The sequence below is a fragment of the Podarcis liolepis genome (assembly GCF_965112155.1).
Source record: "Podarcis liolepis genome assembly, chromosome: Z".
Lineage (NCBI taxonomy): Eukaryota > Metazoa > Chordata > Lepidosauria > Squamata > Lacertidae > Podarcis > Podarcis liolepis.
In genome coordinates, this window is record NC_139570.1 from 29,011,940 (window position 1) to 29,030,734 (window position 18,795).

Sequence of the window (18,795 nt, forward strand, 5' to 3'; positions counted from 1 at the left end):
TGGCATCATTATTTAATACCCTGACAAATGTAAAAAGGGAAAATACAGTGGTGCCTCGCAAGACGAAAAGAATCCGTTCCGCGAGTCTCTTCGTCTTGCGGTTTTTTCGTCTTGCGAAGCAAGCCCATTAGCGGCTTAGCGCTATTAGCGGCTTAGTGGGCTTAGCGGATCAGCTGATAAGCGGTTTAGCGGCTTAGCGGATCAGCTGATAAGCGGCTTAGTGGATCAGCTGATAAGCGGCTTAGCGGCTTGGGAAAATGGGGGGGGGACCTGCAGGAACTCGCAAGACATTTTCGTCTTGCGAAGCAAGCCCATAGGAAATTCGTTTTGCGAAGCACCTCCAAAACGGAAAACCTTTTCATCTAGCGGGTTTTCCGTCTTGTGAGGCATTCGTCTTGCGGGGCACCACTGTAAGATGATCTGTTTAATAATGCTATATCTCTATTAAGGAACCTACCCTCAGCATTTGGACAGCTCCACACAGGACTATGAACTCAAGACTTTCCTTCAGCGTTTTCCCCTCAAACAGCCTATTATTACTATTCCTACTACTACTACTACTACTACTACTACACTGCCTTTTTCCTAAGGCAGCTTATAGATAAAAACAAAAACCATACAAATAATTACAATAAAAACAGGCACCAGTTCTTTAATTTAAAGCCGTTCCAAAAGTCTGTTGGAACAAGAAAGTCTTCACATGCCGGCAGAAGTGCAAGGTCTAACTTCTCTTGGGAATGAGTTCCAAAATTTGGAAACAGCCACTGATCTAACTCAACAGCTTCATTGTTTTCAGAGCTGGGACTCACTTTTTACCCAAATATACATTTGGGGACGTATTTGGAGCCCTGCTGGATCTGACCAAAGGTTCATCCAGTACAACATTTGTTTTCACAGTTGCCAGCCAGATGCCTATGCTAAGAATGCAAGCAGGGCATGTGCACAACAGCACCCTCCCCACTTTTGATTTCCATCAATGGGTATTCAAAGGCTGATACTGGAGGCAGTGAACATCCACTGATATAGCCTGTGGGTTACTTATGTGATGCTAGGTGAAGTAGTACTTCCTTTCGTTCTGTTTCCCCCCCTAAGCAAAGTAATTCATTAAACATCATTAATTAAACCATGAGTATAATTTGATGTAACAAATATTCTTAAAAGCCTAAATAGTTATTCAACTGCAACTATGAATTTTGACTTATAAACTTATACTAATCTATTCTAAATAAATATTCGTAATTGGGGATAGGGGAGGATAGAATCACTGAACAAATGTCAATAAAACAGATAGACAAGGGTTGAAACTATCAAGCAGCACCACAAAGCAGATAAACTGGAGAGGATATTGTACGCTGACTAGTTTGCAAACAGCCAGAGCAAATAATTTACTTTCTGGAAAGCATTTCAGAGTACAGAATGTGCCAAGAATGCTAAAGGTGTAATTAGTTGTTCCAGTTATTGAAACAGTCACTTACAGAGCCTGAGAGTGAACCTTTAGTAAATTGGAATGTTGATTTTACCAATGATTGGTAAATGTTGGTATATGAAGTATTTGTGGGGTAGTAACTGTTTCAAGTTTCTTTTCAAGACTGAAATACTCATCTACTTGTTTGAATCAACCCACAAGTGCAGAGTATGCTAGTGACAGGATCCATATATTTTAACTCACCTTCCCTCCAAAGAACTTAGGATAGTGTATATGATTCCCCAAGCCCACCCACCCTCACTCATTCTGTCCTAATGGCAACCCTGTGAAATGACTAGACTAGGACCACATTCACATCACATATTTAAATAACTATGACTCCACTTTAAACATTTGTGACTTCCCAGGAATTCTGGGATGTAGAATTTGTTAATGGATAAAATGCTCACCTATTAAAAATCTAAAAGCCTGTGCAAACATGTCTATCTTCACATGACACTGAAATGACAACAGTACTGGCACCTGACATATCTGTAAGGAGGGGGAATTCCACAAACAGGGTGGTGGCACAGAGAAAGCTCTGCCTCCCCAACAGAGGAATGTGAAAAAGAGATCTGTCCGCTGGTCTTAAAGTTTGAGCAGACTGATAGATACTCCTTCAGGTGTTCCGGTACCAAGCTGCTTAAGGCTTTAAGGATATACTCAAGCCTCTTGAATTGGGCTTGAAAGTGAATAAGCAGCTAATGCAGGTATTTGACAATTGGTATAATATTGTTACAGATCTGGGTTAAAAGAGTTTGGGGGTGCAAGGGCATCCATAACTGCTGGTTAGTGAATGTCAGAAATAAATAATGTGGTAGAATTTAGCTGATTTTTGGAGAATGAAGGGAAGATGCAAGATGTTAGATTTAAAATTCAAGCTGAATCAGTTCTACTGTTCAGGAGACCACTGGTAGTGATATCATTAAGAACACAAGGAAAACTAAGTGGTGGGCCATTAAAGAACAATTGACCATGCAGGTGCTGTCCTTCCCCCAGCTGTGTGTTAGTTAGCAGAAGAAATAGCAGAGCTAGGAGGGGGATGTTACAGGAAGCAAAGGAAAAATGTGTCCTTCTTAAAGAAACAGAGGTCTGGAGAAGGCGGGAACAAACAGATGGAAGGGGAGGTATTTTTTGGCAAGGTGTTCTGGAAACAAGAGGGGGGGGACTCCATGCAATGCTGACAGGAGGAGGCTGCACTGAGAGACTGGGGGCCATGACTGGCTGTTGCTTTGGACCCAAGCTCACTTGAAGCTATTGAAGGATGCCATCAGGGATACTATTGGGGGATAATGTTCTGTGCCCCCTCCACTGAAGGCTTTAGGTGTAAATACAGTGGTACCTCGCAAGACGAATGCCTCACAAGACAAAAAACTCGCAAGACGAAAGTGTTTTTTGTTTTTTGAGCTGCTTCGCAAGACGAATTTCCCTATGGGCTTGCTTCGCAAGACGGAAACGTCTTGCAAGTTTGTTTCCTTTTTCTTAACACCGTTAATACAGTTACGACTTGACTTCGAGGAGCAACTCATAGCACGCTGTGTGGTAGCCTTTTTTGAGGTTTTTAAAGACTTTGGTGATTTTTGAAGCTTTTCCAAAACTTTCCCGACACCGTGCTTCGCAATACGAAAAAAATCGCAAGACGACAAAACTCGCGGAACGAATTAATTTCGTCTTGCAAGGCACCACTGTAAGGGTAAAATAAACCACATTTTTTAAGGACAGTAGTCTCCACTGGGCCTCAGTCTCCCAAGAGAAACACAACACTGGGTGAGCACCAGGAACCCTCTGGAATCTTGCTACAACTTGGCAGAGATTGGGGGTGATACGCAACCTTTGTAACAATACGATCTCTCTTAGCTATACCAGTCAAAACTCTGGCGGCAGCATTCTACACTAGTGGCCAAAATTGTAGAAACCTTTTGGAGAAAGTGTATTTTCAAAGTCTGGTGGCTCCTAACACCACTTTCTTTTCGAGTAATACCATAAAATTATATATCAACAGAAAGATAATTTAATGAAGAATGTAATGCAATGAAGTTTGTTCCACTATCTGTATTCTACCAAAAGCTATAGCCAAATAACCAGAAAAAGGAGTGTTTATAGAGAGCCAATCAGGTGTCATCTTGTTTTGGCAATAATGGTTCATAACACCACTTTTTTGGGAGTAGTACCATAAAATTATATATCAATGGAAAGATAATTTAATGAAGAATGTAGTGCAATAACTTTTATGAAGGATTATATATTACAACATAAATAAGGACATTTGTCAGTGTGTTTTGTGATTGTTATTAAGTTGGTTGGGGTTTTTTGTTCTTTCATTTATTGAGCTTGTAAAACATAATAAAATTAAAGGAATGGTGCAAAGAATTGACTGGTCACCCAGAAAGTACTATGTAAAACAGTACTACTAAGTGAACAAGGCTACATTTATTAAGAAAGTAGAAGAAAAATTGGTGGAAACTTAACCAAAGGTGGCATTTCTAAATTTCTGAAGAGGTATAAGGAGATTCAGTCACTATAAAATCAGACTGGTAAAGGCAGGAAAAGGTGCACAACAGCAAGTGAATATAGAAGAATTGAGAGACTGTGCCTACATGACAGAAGAAAATCATCTGGGTGTATACAAGATGAAATGGCGCAATGTAATGTTAAGTTGAGTGCAAGGATTGTTCGGCACAGAGTGAGGAATATGATCTAAATGCTAGAATTCCAAGGAAAAAGCAATTGTTATCTCTCAAACAAAGGTTGAATAGATTAAACTGGGCTAAAACGCATGTTAACTGAACAGTGGAACAATGGGACAGTGTTATCTGGAGTGATGAGACCAAAATCTCCTTGCTTGGTAGTGATGGCATGAAATATGTGAGGAGGAGAATTGGAGAAGATTTACATCCTACTTGCATTACACATACTGTGAAACACCCAGTTAGTGTTATGATCTGGGGTTGTATGACAGCAAAAGGTGTGGGCAGAATTTGAGTCATTAATGGGAATGAAAATACCCCAAAATACATAGCCCATACCTGAACCCAATAAAAAATCTATGGAGCCAACTAAAGAAACTTGATGGTTGGAAGCAACCCAGCAATAAAACCCAATTAATAGAGGCAATAATTCAAGCTTGGTTTCACATTATTACAGCTGTAGAACTAAAAAACTTGGTTCACTCCATGGGAAGGCCAAAGGTTACCCAACTAAGTATTAACTGACATGGTGAGAATTTTTGTATATCTCATTTTTTTCTATGTGTCTCACGTTTCTTCTTTATAACTGCTGTTGTAATAAATAATCCTTCACAAAAGATACTGCATTGCTTTCTTCATAAAATATATTGCATTACGTTACACTCATGCTAAAGTTCAGTTCATGCATCCACCTGGTTCTTTACCAACCTATTTTTGGCCAACTAAGAATGACTGCTGCTGGGTGCCCTATGAAACTATAATCAGAGAAGTTCCATTTCCTTCATCATCAACTAGGAAGGATCTATGTCATAGACGGATCTATGTCATAGACAAACAAGTGCAGAAATTGGAAAAAAGTATGATGTAACCTTTCACTACAAAGGTAAGCTAACAGTGAAATAATGTAAAAATAACATCAGATGACAGTGTAACACAAGAGAGTGCAATATTAAGTATTCTCACGAATGTGTGAGTTATTTCAGGCTCAAAGAGACCTTAAACCTGTACACACACACATATATATACATATATCTATTTGTAAAAAGAATTACTTCAAAATCAGTTTATTTTATAACCACAAAACCACACTTATTTATAAAACATAAAAAGTACATGGTTAGCCCATTCTATAAAAAAAGGCATGATACATGTGTTAGTTGTGGTTTGCACGCTATGGCTTATTGAACCTACCGAGGTATAAAATGACTAAAATTCACTATGAATAGTCAGTGACCCTTTTCTGTTGCACTTAATACCATTTTTATACCCTATTTTGAAAGAGACAAAAATTAGCTTTATTTTGATACCCAAATAAGCCCAATTGGTTGAAAAATAAGCGGAACAGGAGGTTTTTTTCCTAAACAGAAATTGCATTAGCCTAAATCAAGCAAAAATTGAAATGTTAAAAAAATTCTCCTGCGCCCAATTTTGGACCAAAAAAATCACAAAAAAAATTATTTGAGGTCATCTCCTAAGTATCTACACAAATAAAAAAAAATGGAAGAAAATCTGAGTCGTGAGAGCATGGTTGAGTATTAAAATCAGGTGATTTGGCGTGGAATGACCCTTATATGTACTTTTGTTCTTGTGCTCTATTTCTTAAAATAAACAATATCACAGTAAAGGTAAAGGGACCCCTGACCATTAGGTCCAGTCGTGGCCGACTCTGGGGTTGCAGCACTCATCTCGCTTTATTGGCCGAGGAAGCCAGCGTACAGCTTCTGGGTCATGTGGCCAGCATGACTAAGCCGCTTCTGGTGAACCAGACCAACGCACGGAAACGGTGTTTACCTTTCTGCTGGAGCAGTACCTATTTATCTACTTGCACTTTGACGTGCTTTCGAACTGCTAGGTTGGCAGGAGCAGGGACCGAGCAACGGGAGCTCACCCCGTCGCGGGGATTCGAACCGCCGACCTTCTGATCGGCAAGTCCTAGGCTCTGTGGTTTAACCCACAGTGTCACTCGCTTCCCTAATATCACAGTAGATAAAAGTAAATGTCAAGTGAAAAACAAGTAAAAGGTGATACATTTTTAATTTTGATGGACAGGATTATTTGATACATTTCTCTTTCTTCATTGGTCTCCTGTTAGTTTCTATTAAAGGGGAAACCTCCTTCTACACTTAATAATTAAAATTTATGTGAATAGATACCCAGGGTTATGTAGAGTGCATTTATTAAATTTATAGCCCAAATCTCCTCCCTAAAAGGTGCCCAGGGGAGCTAACAATATAAAATCAGATGAAACCCTATTCATTATAAAATCACAGAGCCTACGTGTACCCATCACCTCCCAAAAGTCTGGACAAATGTCCACCACAGAGAAACCCCTCTCACATATGCAGCCTCCTAGACATCCATAGCAGTGGTATTACAAGAAAGGTATATTCCTCTCATTGTAAAATGCAGTTTGAAACACATGGGGAAAAGTGTCCCTTCAAGTAAATGTTCCCAGGTCTAGGTCTGTACAGTGGTACCTCGGGTTAAGAACTTAATTCGTTCTGGAGGTCCGTTCTTAACCTGAAACTGTTCTTAACCTGAAGCACCACTTTAGCTAAAGGGGCCTCCCACTGCCGCCACGCCTCTTGCCACCGCCCAATTTCTGTTCTCATCCTGAAGCAAAGTTCTTAACCCGAGGTACTACGGGTTAGCGGAGTCAGTAACCTGAAGCGTCTGTAACCCGAGGTACCACTGTATTAGAATTATTTTAACATGTTTTAATTGCTTGTTTGTGTTTGCCGCCCTGGGCTCCTTTGGGAAGAAGGGCAACATAAAAATGTTAATATGATTATCACTATTTAGGGCATCTTCAGTGCTTTTTTCAGGGAGTACTCAAGGATATGCAGTACCAGCACCTCTTTTTTTATTTAAAAAAAAAAGTGTGGCACTTACTGCAGTAACTTCAGGGTAAGCACCAGCACCTCTCTCTTTTTTTGGTTAAAAAGTGTGACATTAACTGTAACAACTTCATGGTGAGATACAGCACCTATTTTTCTAGAAAAAAGCACTAGGCATTATATACTAGTACCAACATTTTACATTTGCAATAAGATCCTCAATAAGGCTTTTTTTTTTTTTTTGTCTGCTGACATGGCAAATGGCTGGATTGTCTGCCCCCAAAGAGCCGTGTTATTTTATTTATTTCATTTTTTTGTACAATACATTGCTATTACATCTGCAGATACACAACTGCACCTCTCCCCATATAGCCCATGTGTGGGTCTGGGCCATCTAAGAGACCAGAGGGCAAAGTTTTCTCTCACACCAGCAGCTTTTGATTTCCACACAGGCAGCAGACATTCCACCATGTGGGAAAAAGTAAAAGGGACATTACCACCGAGCCCAGCTTTTGAGAATCCATAGCTGCCCTTATCTTCATAGGCCCAGGACGGTCCCGGCAGCAACTATTATCATTACGAAAGAGCACTATGAGTTTGCAAAGCACCAGAGCTCTACCTAGAGGAGCTTACAACTTGGAATTCACTCCAGGAAAGAGGAGGAGGAAAGTTTCGTTGCTGTCCCTTGATCACAAACAAGTGTGATAAGAAACATTAGGAACTAGGTTTTACATAAGATCGTAAGCGGAGCCTGCTGGATCAGGCCAACAGCCCACCTAGTCCTGTTCTCGCAGAAGCTAAGCAGGTGCTTATTATGGGGAAACCCGCAAGCAGGGCTCGCCTCGCCTGAGGTTTCTAACAACTGGTATTCAGAAGTATTGCTGCCTCTGGCCGTGCAGGAAGGACATAACCATTGTGGAAAGAAAGCATTGATCCTTATCACCCTCCATGAATGACCTAATCCTCTTTTGGAGACATCAGGGCTGGGAAACACAGCTTCGCATTTAGGAGACTCTCGCTTGGGACACCCTCGTAACCCTCCGACTACAATCTCCCCGAAGTCTTACCCGCGCGGAATAACCGACCTTGGTCCCCTCAGGACGTTCCCCGCCCCTCAGCCTCCCCTCAACCCTCCCGCGGCGGAGCGAGCCCACCTCTCCACCCGCTCGCCCGCCTCAGCCCCACTGGCGCACCTGCGATATCCTCCGGGGCGGACGCCCCCACTTCCACGAGTGAGCTCCCGCCGCCGGCCGCCACAGCAGCGAAGCCAGCAGTAGTCTATGCCGCGGAGAAGCAGCCGCACCGGGCGAGATGCCCGGTGCCGCCGCCGACAGAGCCCTCAGCGCCGCCATGTTGGCGAGCGCAGAGAGGTGGGGAAGAAGAGTCGCGGGGCGCCGGAGGACAGGAAACGGAGCCGAGGATAGAGAGAGAGGGGAAGGAGAGGCACCGGAAGTGGGTGGAACGCGTGGCTGGAGACAGAAGCCGCGCTGGGTCACCTCGGGCCCCTGGTAACGCATCTGCTTGGTCTACTCCACAGGGTAGGATGTAGAGGTGGTGGAGAGGAGAACCATGGGTGCACAACCCTTATTTACTTTTATTCATTAATCCGGCTCTTCGGAGATCAAATAATAATAAGAAAAACGGATCCCAAATACTGTAGTTGGTTCCCAATGTAAGTGGCTAGAATTGCCTTTCTCCACCTTGGAAACCCAGACGTTGTTGAACTACAACTCCCACCATCCCTAGCTAAGAGGAAGGGCAGTATATAAATGGAATAAACAAATAATAATAAAAGAAAGTGAAGCAGGGAAACCAAACTGGTTTCTTGCTGGAATCAGTAACTATTAAAAAAACAACCAATAACCTCAGTAGTAACAAAAAATAAGTTTCTTAGGCACTGGGGAGGGGTAAGCTTATTTAAATGTCTCAGGACCACAATACCTCATGGGCCACCTTTCTCTATACGAACCTACCCAGACCCCGAGGTCATCCTCTGAGACTTCTTCATGGTCCTCCTCTACAGGAAGCAATACGAGAACGGGCATTTTCTGCAGTGGCTTCCCATTTGTGGAACACTCTCCCCAGGGAGATTTGGCTGGCACCTTCTACACTTTTAGGTGCCCGAAGCAAATGTTCTTCTTCAACCAGGCCTTTGGCTGATTAACATCTAATGCCCTTTTAAATGTATTGTGGAAGGAGGAAGCTTACTAGTTCGTTTTTGTTATTATTTTAATTATATATTTTGTGTTTTTTATATTGTAATTTTATGTTATGAACTGCTCAGATCTACAGATGAAGGGTGGTATACAAATTTAGTGAAGAAGAAGACGAAGAAGTGATTTCTTAGTAAATATGGATAAAGGGGAGCTGGCAAAGGAAGGACAACAGGTATCTAGAAAAACGCACCCCCTGGCTACTGAGTTCCTAAACGGCTGTATGACTGGAGGAAATTCAGTTGGTAAAGATATTTTCTTGTCCTTACACTTGCATACAAAGAGTAGTGATGGGGGAAGCTTCTCCTGATGAATTTCCACCAGTTGTGCAGTTGTTAAAGGTGTAGGAGCCCTGCTGGAGGTGCGTTGGGGAAGCTGGCAACTCAAGATAGCCAGTTCTTACTGAGATTAATTTTGAACCAGGTACAGCCTGAGAATTATGCATATTTACTGAACCATAGGAATTACAATTTCTTTCTGTATCACAAGGCAGACTTTACCCCAGGGTTGCCCAACTTTTCCCACCAAGTGGACTGCAAGAGTACTTTGACACAGAACCCACGGGCTGCACACTGCCTTGTTTCATGGGAGTAGCATAGCCAAAATTTGACACACACCTCTCCCCATGCTGCCTTTCCAAAGCTGGCTAGGCAAGACACTGGGCTTTGGGAAGGAGGTGGAAGGCTTTGCCAGGGTCCTAGATCGCTCCTATTTCCTTCCCAAGGTTGGGAAAGTGCAAACCAGGCTTTGGGAGGGAGGCTGAAGGACTTGAGGACCCTTTCAGGGTCCTCACAGCTCCTTCACAAAGCCCAGCACCTCACTTACCTGACTTTGGAAAGGCAGCATCAGGGCTGCAGAGGAAGGCAGTCAAATTTAGCTGAGAGCTGCAAAAAAAAAAAAAAAAAATTGCCTCAAGGGCTGTTTATTGGACCACCCTGCAATCTAACCAAAATCATACTTGACAGTGCTTGACCTGAATACTGCCACCTTCTGGAATATTGAAAATTAATCAAATGATTTACAAAGCAAACTACAGTGGTGCCTTGGGTTACATACGCTTCAGGTTACATACGCTTCAGGTTACAGACTCCGCTAACCCAGAAATAGTGCTTCAGGTTAAGAACTTTGCTTCAGGATGAGAACAGAAATCGTGCTCCGGCGGCAGCAGGAGGCCCCATTAGCTAAAGTGGTGCTTCAGGTTAAGAACAGTTTCAGGTTAAGAACAGACCTCCAGAAGGAATTAAGTTCTTTCTTTTTTTTTGAAAATAATATTTATTACTTTTCCAGCAATTTAAACACAACACTACAAAAAAATACAATACAATACAATACAATACCAAAAAACTACGTAACACTGACACATTAAACTAACATAACCAAACAAAAACAGTTTAAAACACATCAAACAATTTCAATATCTTATCTTTCATTCACTTATTTCCACGACCTCCTCACACCTCCCTTTTTGTATTCCACTTCTGTTAATTGTTTCAGCAATTCCTTTCCATCTTCCTCTGTTTTCTATCCTATAATTATCTTAACACATTCTAACCTTATTTTTCCTTTAATATTCTATTAATCTATTTATACTTAATTCCTTATAACATTTCTACTAAAGCCATATAACTTCATTCCAACATTCTTCTAACATTCATTAATTTTACAGTATTTCTGTAAATAGTCTTTAAACTTTTTCCAGTCTTCTTCCACCGACTCTTCTCCCTGGTCTCGGATTCTGCCAGTCATTTCCGCCAGTTCCATATAGTCCATCAACTTCATCTGCCATTCTTCCCTGGTGGGTAAATCTTGTGTCTTCCAATACTTCGCGATGAGTATTCTTGCTGCTGTTGTTGCATACATAAAAAAAAGTTCTATCCTTCTTTAGCACCAATTGGCCGACCATGCCTAGGAGAAAGGCCTCTGGTTTCTTCAGGAAGGTATATTTGAATACCTTTTTCATTTCGTTATAAATCATCTCACAGAATGTCTTAATCCTTGGGCATGTCCACCAAAGGTGAAAGAATGTACCTTCAGTCTCATTACATTTCCAACATTTATTGTCGGGCAAATGGTAAATTTTTTCAAGCTTGACTGGTGTCATGTACCACCTATAAATCATTTTCATTAAATTTTCTCTTAGGGCATTACATGCCATGAATTTCATACCTGTGGTCCATAACTGTCCCCAGTCAGCCATCATTATGTTATGTCCATCATCTTGTGCCCATTTAATCATAGCTGATTTCACCATTTCATCCTGGGTGTTCCATTTCAACAGCAAGTTATACATTCTTGACAAATTCTTGATTTTTTGATCTAACAATTCTGTTTCCAATTTTGATTTTTCCACCTGGAAACCAACTTTTTTGTCCAAATTGTATGCCTCCATTATTTGGTAATAATGGAGCCAATCTCGCACTTTGTTTTTCAATTTTTCAAAGCTCTGCAATTTTATTCTGTCTCCATCTTGTTCCAGAATTTCCCAATATTTCGGCCATTTGGCCTCCATATTGAGTTTTTTCTGTGCCTTCGCTTCCATTGGTGACAACCATCTTGGGGTTTTCTTTTCTAACAAATCCTTATATCTTATCCAAACATTAAACAATGCTTTTCTAACAATATGATTTTTAAACGCTTTATGTGCTGATTCATAATAAAGTTTAAGGTCTGGCAGGGCAAATCCACCTCTTTCTTTGGCATCAGTTAATATCTTAAATTTTATTCGAGGCTTCTTGCCCTGCCAAACAAATCTGGAAATATCTTTCTGCCACTTCTTGAAACAATCCATCTTATCCAAAATTTGCAATGTTTGAAACAAAAACAGCATCCTTGGCAACACATTCATTTTTATCACAGCAATTCGGCCTAACAATGATAACTTCAAATTTGCCCATACTTCTAAATCCTTTTTCACTTCAATCCAGCATTTTTCATAATTATCCTTAAATAAATTCACATTTTTGGCAGTCATGTTAACCCCTAAATATTTCACTTTCTTAACCAATGTTAGTCCTGTCTCCTCCTGAAACTTCTCTCTCTCATTCACAGTTAAGTTTTTCTCTAAAACCTTAGTTTTTATCTTATTCAACTTAAAACCTGCTACCTGTCTGAATTCTTGAATCAGTTCCAGTACCCTTTTAGTACTAGATTCTGGCTCCTGTAAAGTCAATACTAAGTCATCAGCAAATGCTTTCAGTTTTTACTGTTTAGCTCCCACTTGTATACCTTTAACCTCTTGGTCCTTTCTAATCATATTTAACAAAACCTCAAGGACCGATATAAAGAGCAATGGAGAAATTGGGCAACCTTGTTGTGTCCCTTTTCTCAATCTTAAACTCTTCTGTCACTACATTGTTCACAATTAATTTTGCCTTTTGTTCTGAATAAATTGCACCTATACCATTTTCAAAACCTTGACCTACCCCCATCCCCCGTAGATTATTCTTCTTCATAAAACTCCAAGAAATGTTGTCAAAGGTTTTCTCTGCATCCACAAATATCAAGACTGCCTTAGTATTGATATTCACTTGTAGTTCTTCTAGAATATTAATTATATTCATCATGTTGTCAGACAAATGTCTGCCCGGGAGAAAGCCCGCTTGGTCTTTATGAATTTCTTCTACTAACACCTTTTTTAATCTTTTAGCCAAAATATCTGCAAAAATTTTGTAATCCACATTAAGCAGCGATATAGGGCGGTAGTTCTTGAGCTGTGTCTTTTCAGTCTCTGTTTTCGGTATAAGTGTAATGTAAGCTTCCTTCCACGACTGGTGCCTTTCTCCCTTCCAATATTTCATTGCAGACTTCCTTCAATGGTTGCATTAACCATTCTTTCAAAGATCTGTAATATCTTGAAGTCAAACCATCTGGTCCTGGAGATTTACCTAATTGCATGTTCTGAATGGCCCCTTCCACCTCCTGATCCGTTATTTTGTAATTCAACATTAGCTGTTTTTCCTGAGAGATCTTGTGTAGTCCATTTATTTTCAAAAATCGATCAATGTCCATTTCTTTCTGCTTCTCCTGTGAATAAAGTTGTTTGAAATACCTCTGAAAACACTTCCTGATCTCCACTTGAATTAAGTTCTAACCCGAAGTACCACTCTACATTTTACAAATCCATTATTGTACAAGCAATTTTGGCATATAAGGAGTGTTTATATTAATAAACAATAATAACTTTATCACAAAATACATTTTTAGTCAATAGTTAAAAAGTAATATTTGAAATTGTGTCTTATATGTTTTTAGCTTTCTGTGTTTTATCTGTGCTGTTTTAATTTGTATAAGCTACCTTGATTTCTGGTCAGGGGTAAAGGGGGATATAAATAACTATAACAAAAATAAGATATCCATTCACTTAGTCCAGGGATTGGCAAACTAAGGTCTGCGGGCTAGATCAGCCCCACCTAGTTTGTAAATCCGGCCTACACCACGAAGCTGGAACCCGCCACAAAGCCGAGACTCCCAGCAATGGTGGCGGAAGAGGTCGAGCGGCGGCGGCTCTGCCATTCAATCACTGCGCCTGGTTTACCTCAGCGCAGCACGGGGATGTCTCTGCCAATCAAACGCTGTACCTGGTTTACCTCAGTGGCGTTTGATTGGCAGAGATGTCCCCACGCTGCGCTGAGGTAAACCAGGCGCAGTGATTGAATGGCAGAGCCGCCGCCACTCAGCCTCTTCCTCCTGTCGCAAGGAGGCAAGGCAGGGCCACCGATGGCTCCGGCTCCTCCCGCCTCGCCACCTCTGGAAGTCTGCTTTCCGTTCCCCGCCAGCTTCCACCTGTGCTGCCAGGAGAAGCCACGTCTTGGTGAGTAGCCGCACCTTGCCCTGCTGTTGGATGCACAGACACTAAGAGTCCTAAAGATGCGCTTACTTGTAAGTAAGTCACAATCGTATCAAGGCCACTTGTTCAGTGCCTGAAGAACTGCTCAAGCCCACTGAGATGAAATGCATTACGGATTGCGCCCCTGGGAAGGTAACTGCTGTGGCTGGTCCCCCCTCACCTCTTCTTCCAGCTCTCCACACACACACACACACCATGCCACTTCTCCGGCCCACCACAAGGTGGACAGTGGATCAGCCCATGGCTAAATTTTTTTGCCAACCCCTGACTTAGTCCTATCGGCTAAGAGTGTTTCAAATGAAAAAGTCACTAGGAGGCCCATTGCAGTTTCTACAAAAAGAAGATTGTTCTTTGCTTCTTTGTTTAATTATTTACTTTTTAAAGATTTCTCTTCCTTCCAGCTAAAGCTACCTAACTGACTAATAAAATTAGTACTAAACAATTAAAATTAAATTAAAGCAATAAAATATTTTAAAGTGGAAAAATAGAATAAAACAGCAGTGAAAACAACAATAAAAGCAGCAGAAGAAAAATAATAAAACCAATTCTCCATTAATGACTGTGAAGGCCTGGAACCTCGCCTCCTAAAAGCCAAGAAAACATCTATCTGAGAACCTTCCAGTCAAGAGAGCACAAGACTTCTGCATTCCACACTGCTAGGATATTTGGTTGTTATTGTTAAAACCTTTAATGGTTGTTGTAGAAGATCACATTTGGCAAGTGGTCACTCCAATGAAGTGAAGAGCTGCAGAGATATCCCTCTCCTGGTAAAACCCAGCCTTGGAAAGAGAGGTAGTATGGCTGAAGATTATGGAAAGCTAGGCAGTGAAAGGGCACATTCAGCCCCAATGGGCAGACCAGGAGGTATCTAGGCAGAAATTCTTGTGTGACTGTTGTAGGTGGCGAGGCAAGGCCAGTTGCTTCTCAATCTCATACCTCTATAGCAGGCATAGGCAGTCTTTTTTATTAGGAATTTCAACATATTAATTTTAACAAAGATACATCATCCACACTGTCCCCCCCCCCAATTTCCCCCCTCCCCCCTAGACAGAAAGCCACCCTCCCACCCCACCCCCCGACTTCTCTCAGCTCCTTTCTCTGGTTTCTCAACACATATTTTTATCTGCATGTTATAAAATTGTAAAAATCCTCAGTTTGTCTATCTATATATTACCAATAAAGATTTTGTGAATGTTTATTCAAAACCTGCCAAAGAGTCCAGTTTGTTTCGTTGTTTCTTCAAATATTTTGTAAAAGGTTCCCATTCATCTTTAAAGTCACAGTTATCCTTGTCACATAGTTTGTATGTCAGTTTTGCCAATTCCGCATAATCTATCAGTTTTTCTTGCCACAGTTCTTTTGTCGGGATTTCTTCAGACTTCCATCCTTGTGCTATTAAGACTCTTGCTGCCGTTGTTGCTTACATAAAAATATTTTTTAATTTCTTTGGCAGGTCTTTTCCCACAATCCCTAACAGAAAAGCTTCAGGTTTTTTCACAAATGTTAAATGAAACATTTTCTTTAACTCATTATATATCATTTCCCAAAACATTTTAACTTTACTGCAATCCCACCACATATGATAAAAAGTCCCTTCTTTTTCCTTGCATTTCCAACATAGGTTTGAGCCCGTTTTATACATTTTCCCTAATTGTACTGGTGTTATGTACCACCTATACATCATTTTCATGTAGTTTTCTTTCAGTACAGAACAATCTGTAATTTTAAAGTCAATTTTCCATAACCTTTCCCAGTCTTCCAACATAATATTGTGGGCATAGACAGTCTTGGCCCTCCAGATGTTTTGGGACTACAACTCCCACCATCCCTAGCTAACAGGACCAGTAGTCAGGGATGATGGGAGGAGTTGTCCCAAAACATCTGGAGGGCCAAGTTTGCTTATGTCTGCTCTATTGAAGCAAGTTCCCAATATTCCACCCCCCTGTGGAGTGACAAAGAAACAATGGCTTTTGCTGCCAAGAAAACATCCATAGGACTATAAGCCTAATTACAGGCGTATCTCATTTTATTGTGCTTTGCAGATATTGCTGCTTATGAGGATGTGGGTGCCGCTGCAGGCAGCCCAGCTGCTTGAAAGCCCACCCTCCACCGCTACCCCTCTTCTGGCCAAAGGAGTGGAGCTGGCTAGGGCTGGAGCCAGGTTTCCCCCCTCCTGCCTCTGCGGCCAAGGGGATGTGGCTTAATAGACTATAAGCACAACACTTATATGCACTAGGAAACCAAAACAAATTGTGTGACTCACTTTATTGTGATATTTGCTTTCTTGTGGTCAAACTGAACACAATATCTCTGAGATATGCCTGTACTGCTTTCATGTGTCTTTGACCCTCTCTTCCACCGTTTGCACACCATGTAAATTCTGTTAACACAGTCAAATGTATGCTCCAGCCAGCATAGGCTTTACATTATGAAAACAGCCCTGGTACTAAAGTGGTCAGAATGAATTTCAGAGCCATAATTTTGTTTGCTCTCTTCTTAGTGGTATATTTCCCAGGGCCAAATTGCACAAGACGTTGGTTATGTGTTTAAATAAGTGAGCTTAACCTTTACTCTCTTATTCTGGAGAGAGGAACTGCAAAGCTGCAATTCAGAACATGCTACCAACCTGGCTGCTTACCCCACCCTGCCCCAAAGGGTAGTTTACTACAAGCAGCACCTCCATGGACAAATAACATCTTGTGAAGCTGGGCCCTTGACTGGTAATGCACAGTATAACATAAAATCCTTGCTGGTTCAAAGGACTTAACTGATCCAGTCAGTGTATTATTTCCCAGAATGGCCAACCAGATGCCTCTGGGAAGGCCACAAGAAGACATGAACTCAACAGCACTCCCTTCCTTCTAAGCAATCCACCTCAGAGCATGGAGGTAATATACAGCCATCATGACCAATAGCTATTGATAGCCTTATCCATATATTTATCTAATCCTAGTTTAAGCCATCAGTGCAGACATTCCCTATGCAGTGGTCATAAGCATAAGATGATGCCTGCTGGATCAACCAAAAGACTTGTCTTGTCTAGTGCCTGATTTCCCATTGTGGCTTATGGGAAGCCCTCAAGTAGCACACGGAGATATCACATCATCATTCTCCTGCTTGTGATCCCCAGCAACAGGCATGCTGCCTCCGATACCGGAGGTAGCATATAACCATCATGACTAGTAGTCATTTGGAATCCTTTGTAAACTCTTACTTTTATGTGAGAATATTGTAAGACCTCAAGGACAATATCCTGATATTTATAAATATAACAAATCCATTAAGAAATGTTACCTGTTACCACCCTCCAACACTTAACAAGAATTTTCCCCCAAGGATTGTAAATAAAGCCCAGTTTCTACTTTGTGTGTACACGTTGAAGTGTATGTTCTAGTTTAATATTTATTTATTTTAATGACTAGTGCCTTAGATAGTCATCCTTTGTGAATATTATCAGTATTTACACCACAAAGGTATATTGCCATTTCACCACTCTTAACTGTCATGGCTTCCCCAGTAGGAGGCGCAGGCCCTCCAAGTGTCCCTATTTACCAGAGATTTAGTGAAGCTGTCCTGGTTTCTGATTTGAACCTGGAATGTCCCGCTTTTCCTTAGGATGTCCCTATTTCTATTGGAGAAATGCTTGAGGGTATGAAGTTATCCAGCCCACCAGCTGTCTGAAGACAACCCTGTATAGGGAGTTTTTTATTTATTTAATGTTTAATGTTTTCTTGTGTTTTTATATATGTTGGAAGCTGCCCGGAGTGCTGGGGCAACCTGGAAAGATGTGTGGGGTATAAATAGTAAAATTATCATTATGGAATGGGACGTCCTTATTTTAATTGGAGAAATGTTGGAGGGTATGGGAGGTGTAACATGCTACGGGTTCTGAGCTGGAGTTCCCACGAGTGAAAGGAAAATATGAAGAAGAGCTGCGGAAGGGACATGGAAGAGATTTGAAGGCCTCGGATATAAGATCACCAGGTTAATGTGCCAGACTAATGGGATAAAAAGGACTGACAATCCCGGGACCGGGGGGAGGGGACGCTGGAAGAAGATTGGATTGTTTTTATTCTCCTTTTTTATCATCAGAAATGTTTTATGAACGTTGGAAAAATGTTGAAATGAAATTACTTGACTCTTGTTAAAATGTTTAAAGAATTAGGTAAAAAGGTAATGGTTATGAGAAGCTGGTAAAAATAAGATTTAAGTCTTAAGTTTTAAGGTTTTCTATAAGATAAGTTGAAAATAGAGTAAGGTAATGTAATGACAGAATATTATGAATTATGGAAAGGATTTGCTGTGACAGTTATTAATCAAGATACAAGAGATGGGAGGAGGAGGAGGTCATGGAAAGAAGGTAATGAAAGTGGAGAATTTGAAAATGATGGTTTAATTTTTTTCTTTTTCTTTTTCTGTTTTTGTCTTTTTTCTTTGTAATTTTGTCTTTTTTCTTTGTAATCTTAAAAAATTATTTTTTCAATAAACATCATTAAAAAAAAAAGCATGCTACGGGTTCTGAATGAACTCTCAAAGCTGCCTCCCCTAAACCTGCCACTCTCCAGACGCTAGTAGACTCCAACCCCCATCAGCCCAGTTGTAGTTGAACAATGTCTCGAAGGCACCTGGGAGGAGACGGATACTTAAGTGCAGCCTTCCATAACCTGGTGCCCTCCGGATGTTTGGGCTTCTATCAGCCACAGCCAGCATGACCACATTTCCATCAGCCCCACTATCATATATAGCT

The 18,795-nt window shown here is 41.0% G+C and overlaps 1 protein-coding gene across 1 annotated transcript in view; it reads right to left on the reverse strand.

Annotated features, from left to right (window-relative positions):
- The window catches only part of ABCB7 (ATP binding cassette subfamily B member 7), a 53,333-nt gene extending 44,950 nt beyond the window's left edge, over positions 1–8,383 (reverse strand). Inside the window, exon 1 of the mRNA XM_083485104.1 lies at positions 8,183–8,383. Within this exon, the coding sequence (XP_083341230.1) occupies positions 8,183–8,341 (159 nt within the window). The 5' untranslated portion in view covers positions 8,342–8,383. The remainder of the gene's footprint in view (positions 1–8,182) is intronic.
- Between the last annotated feature and the right edge of the window lie 10,412 nt (positions 8,384–18,795).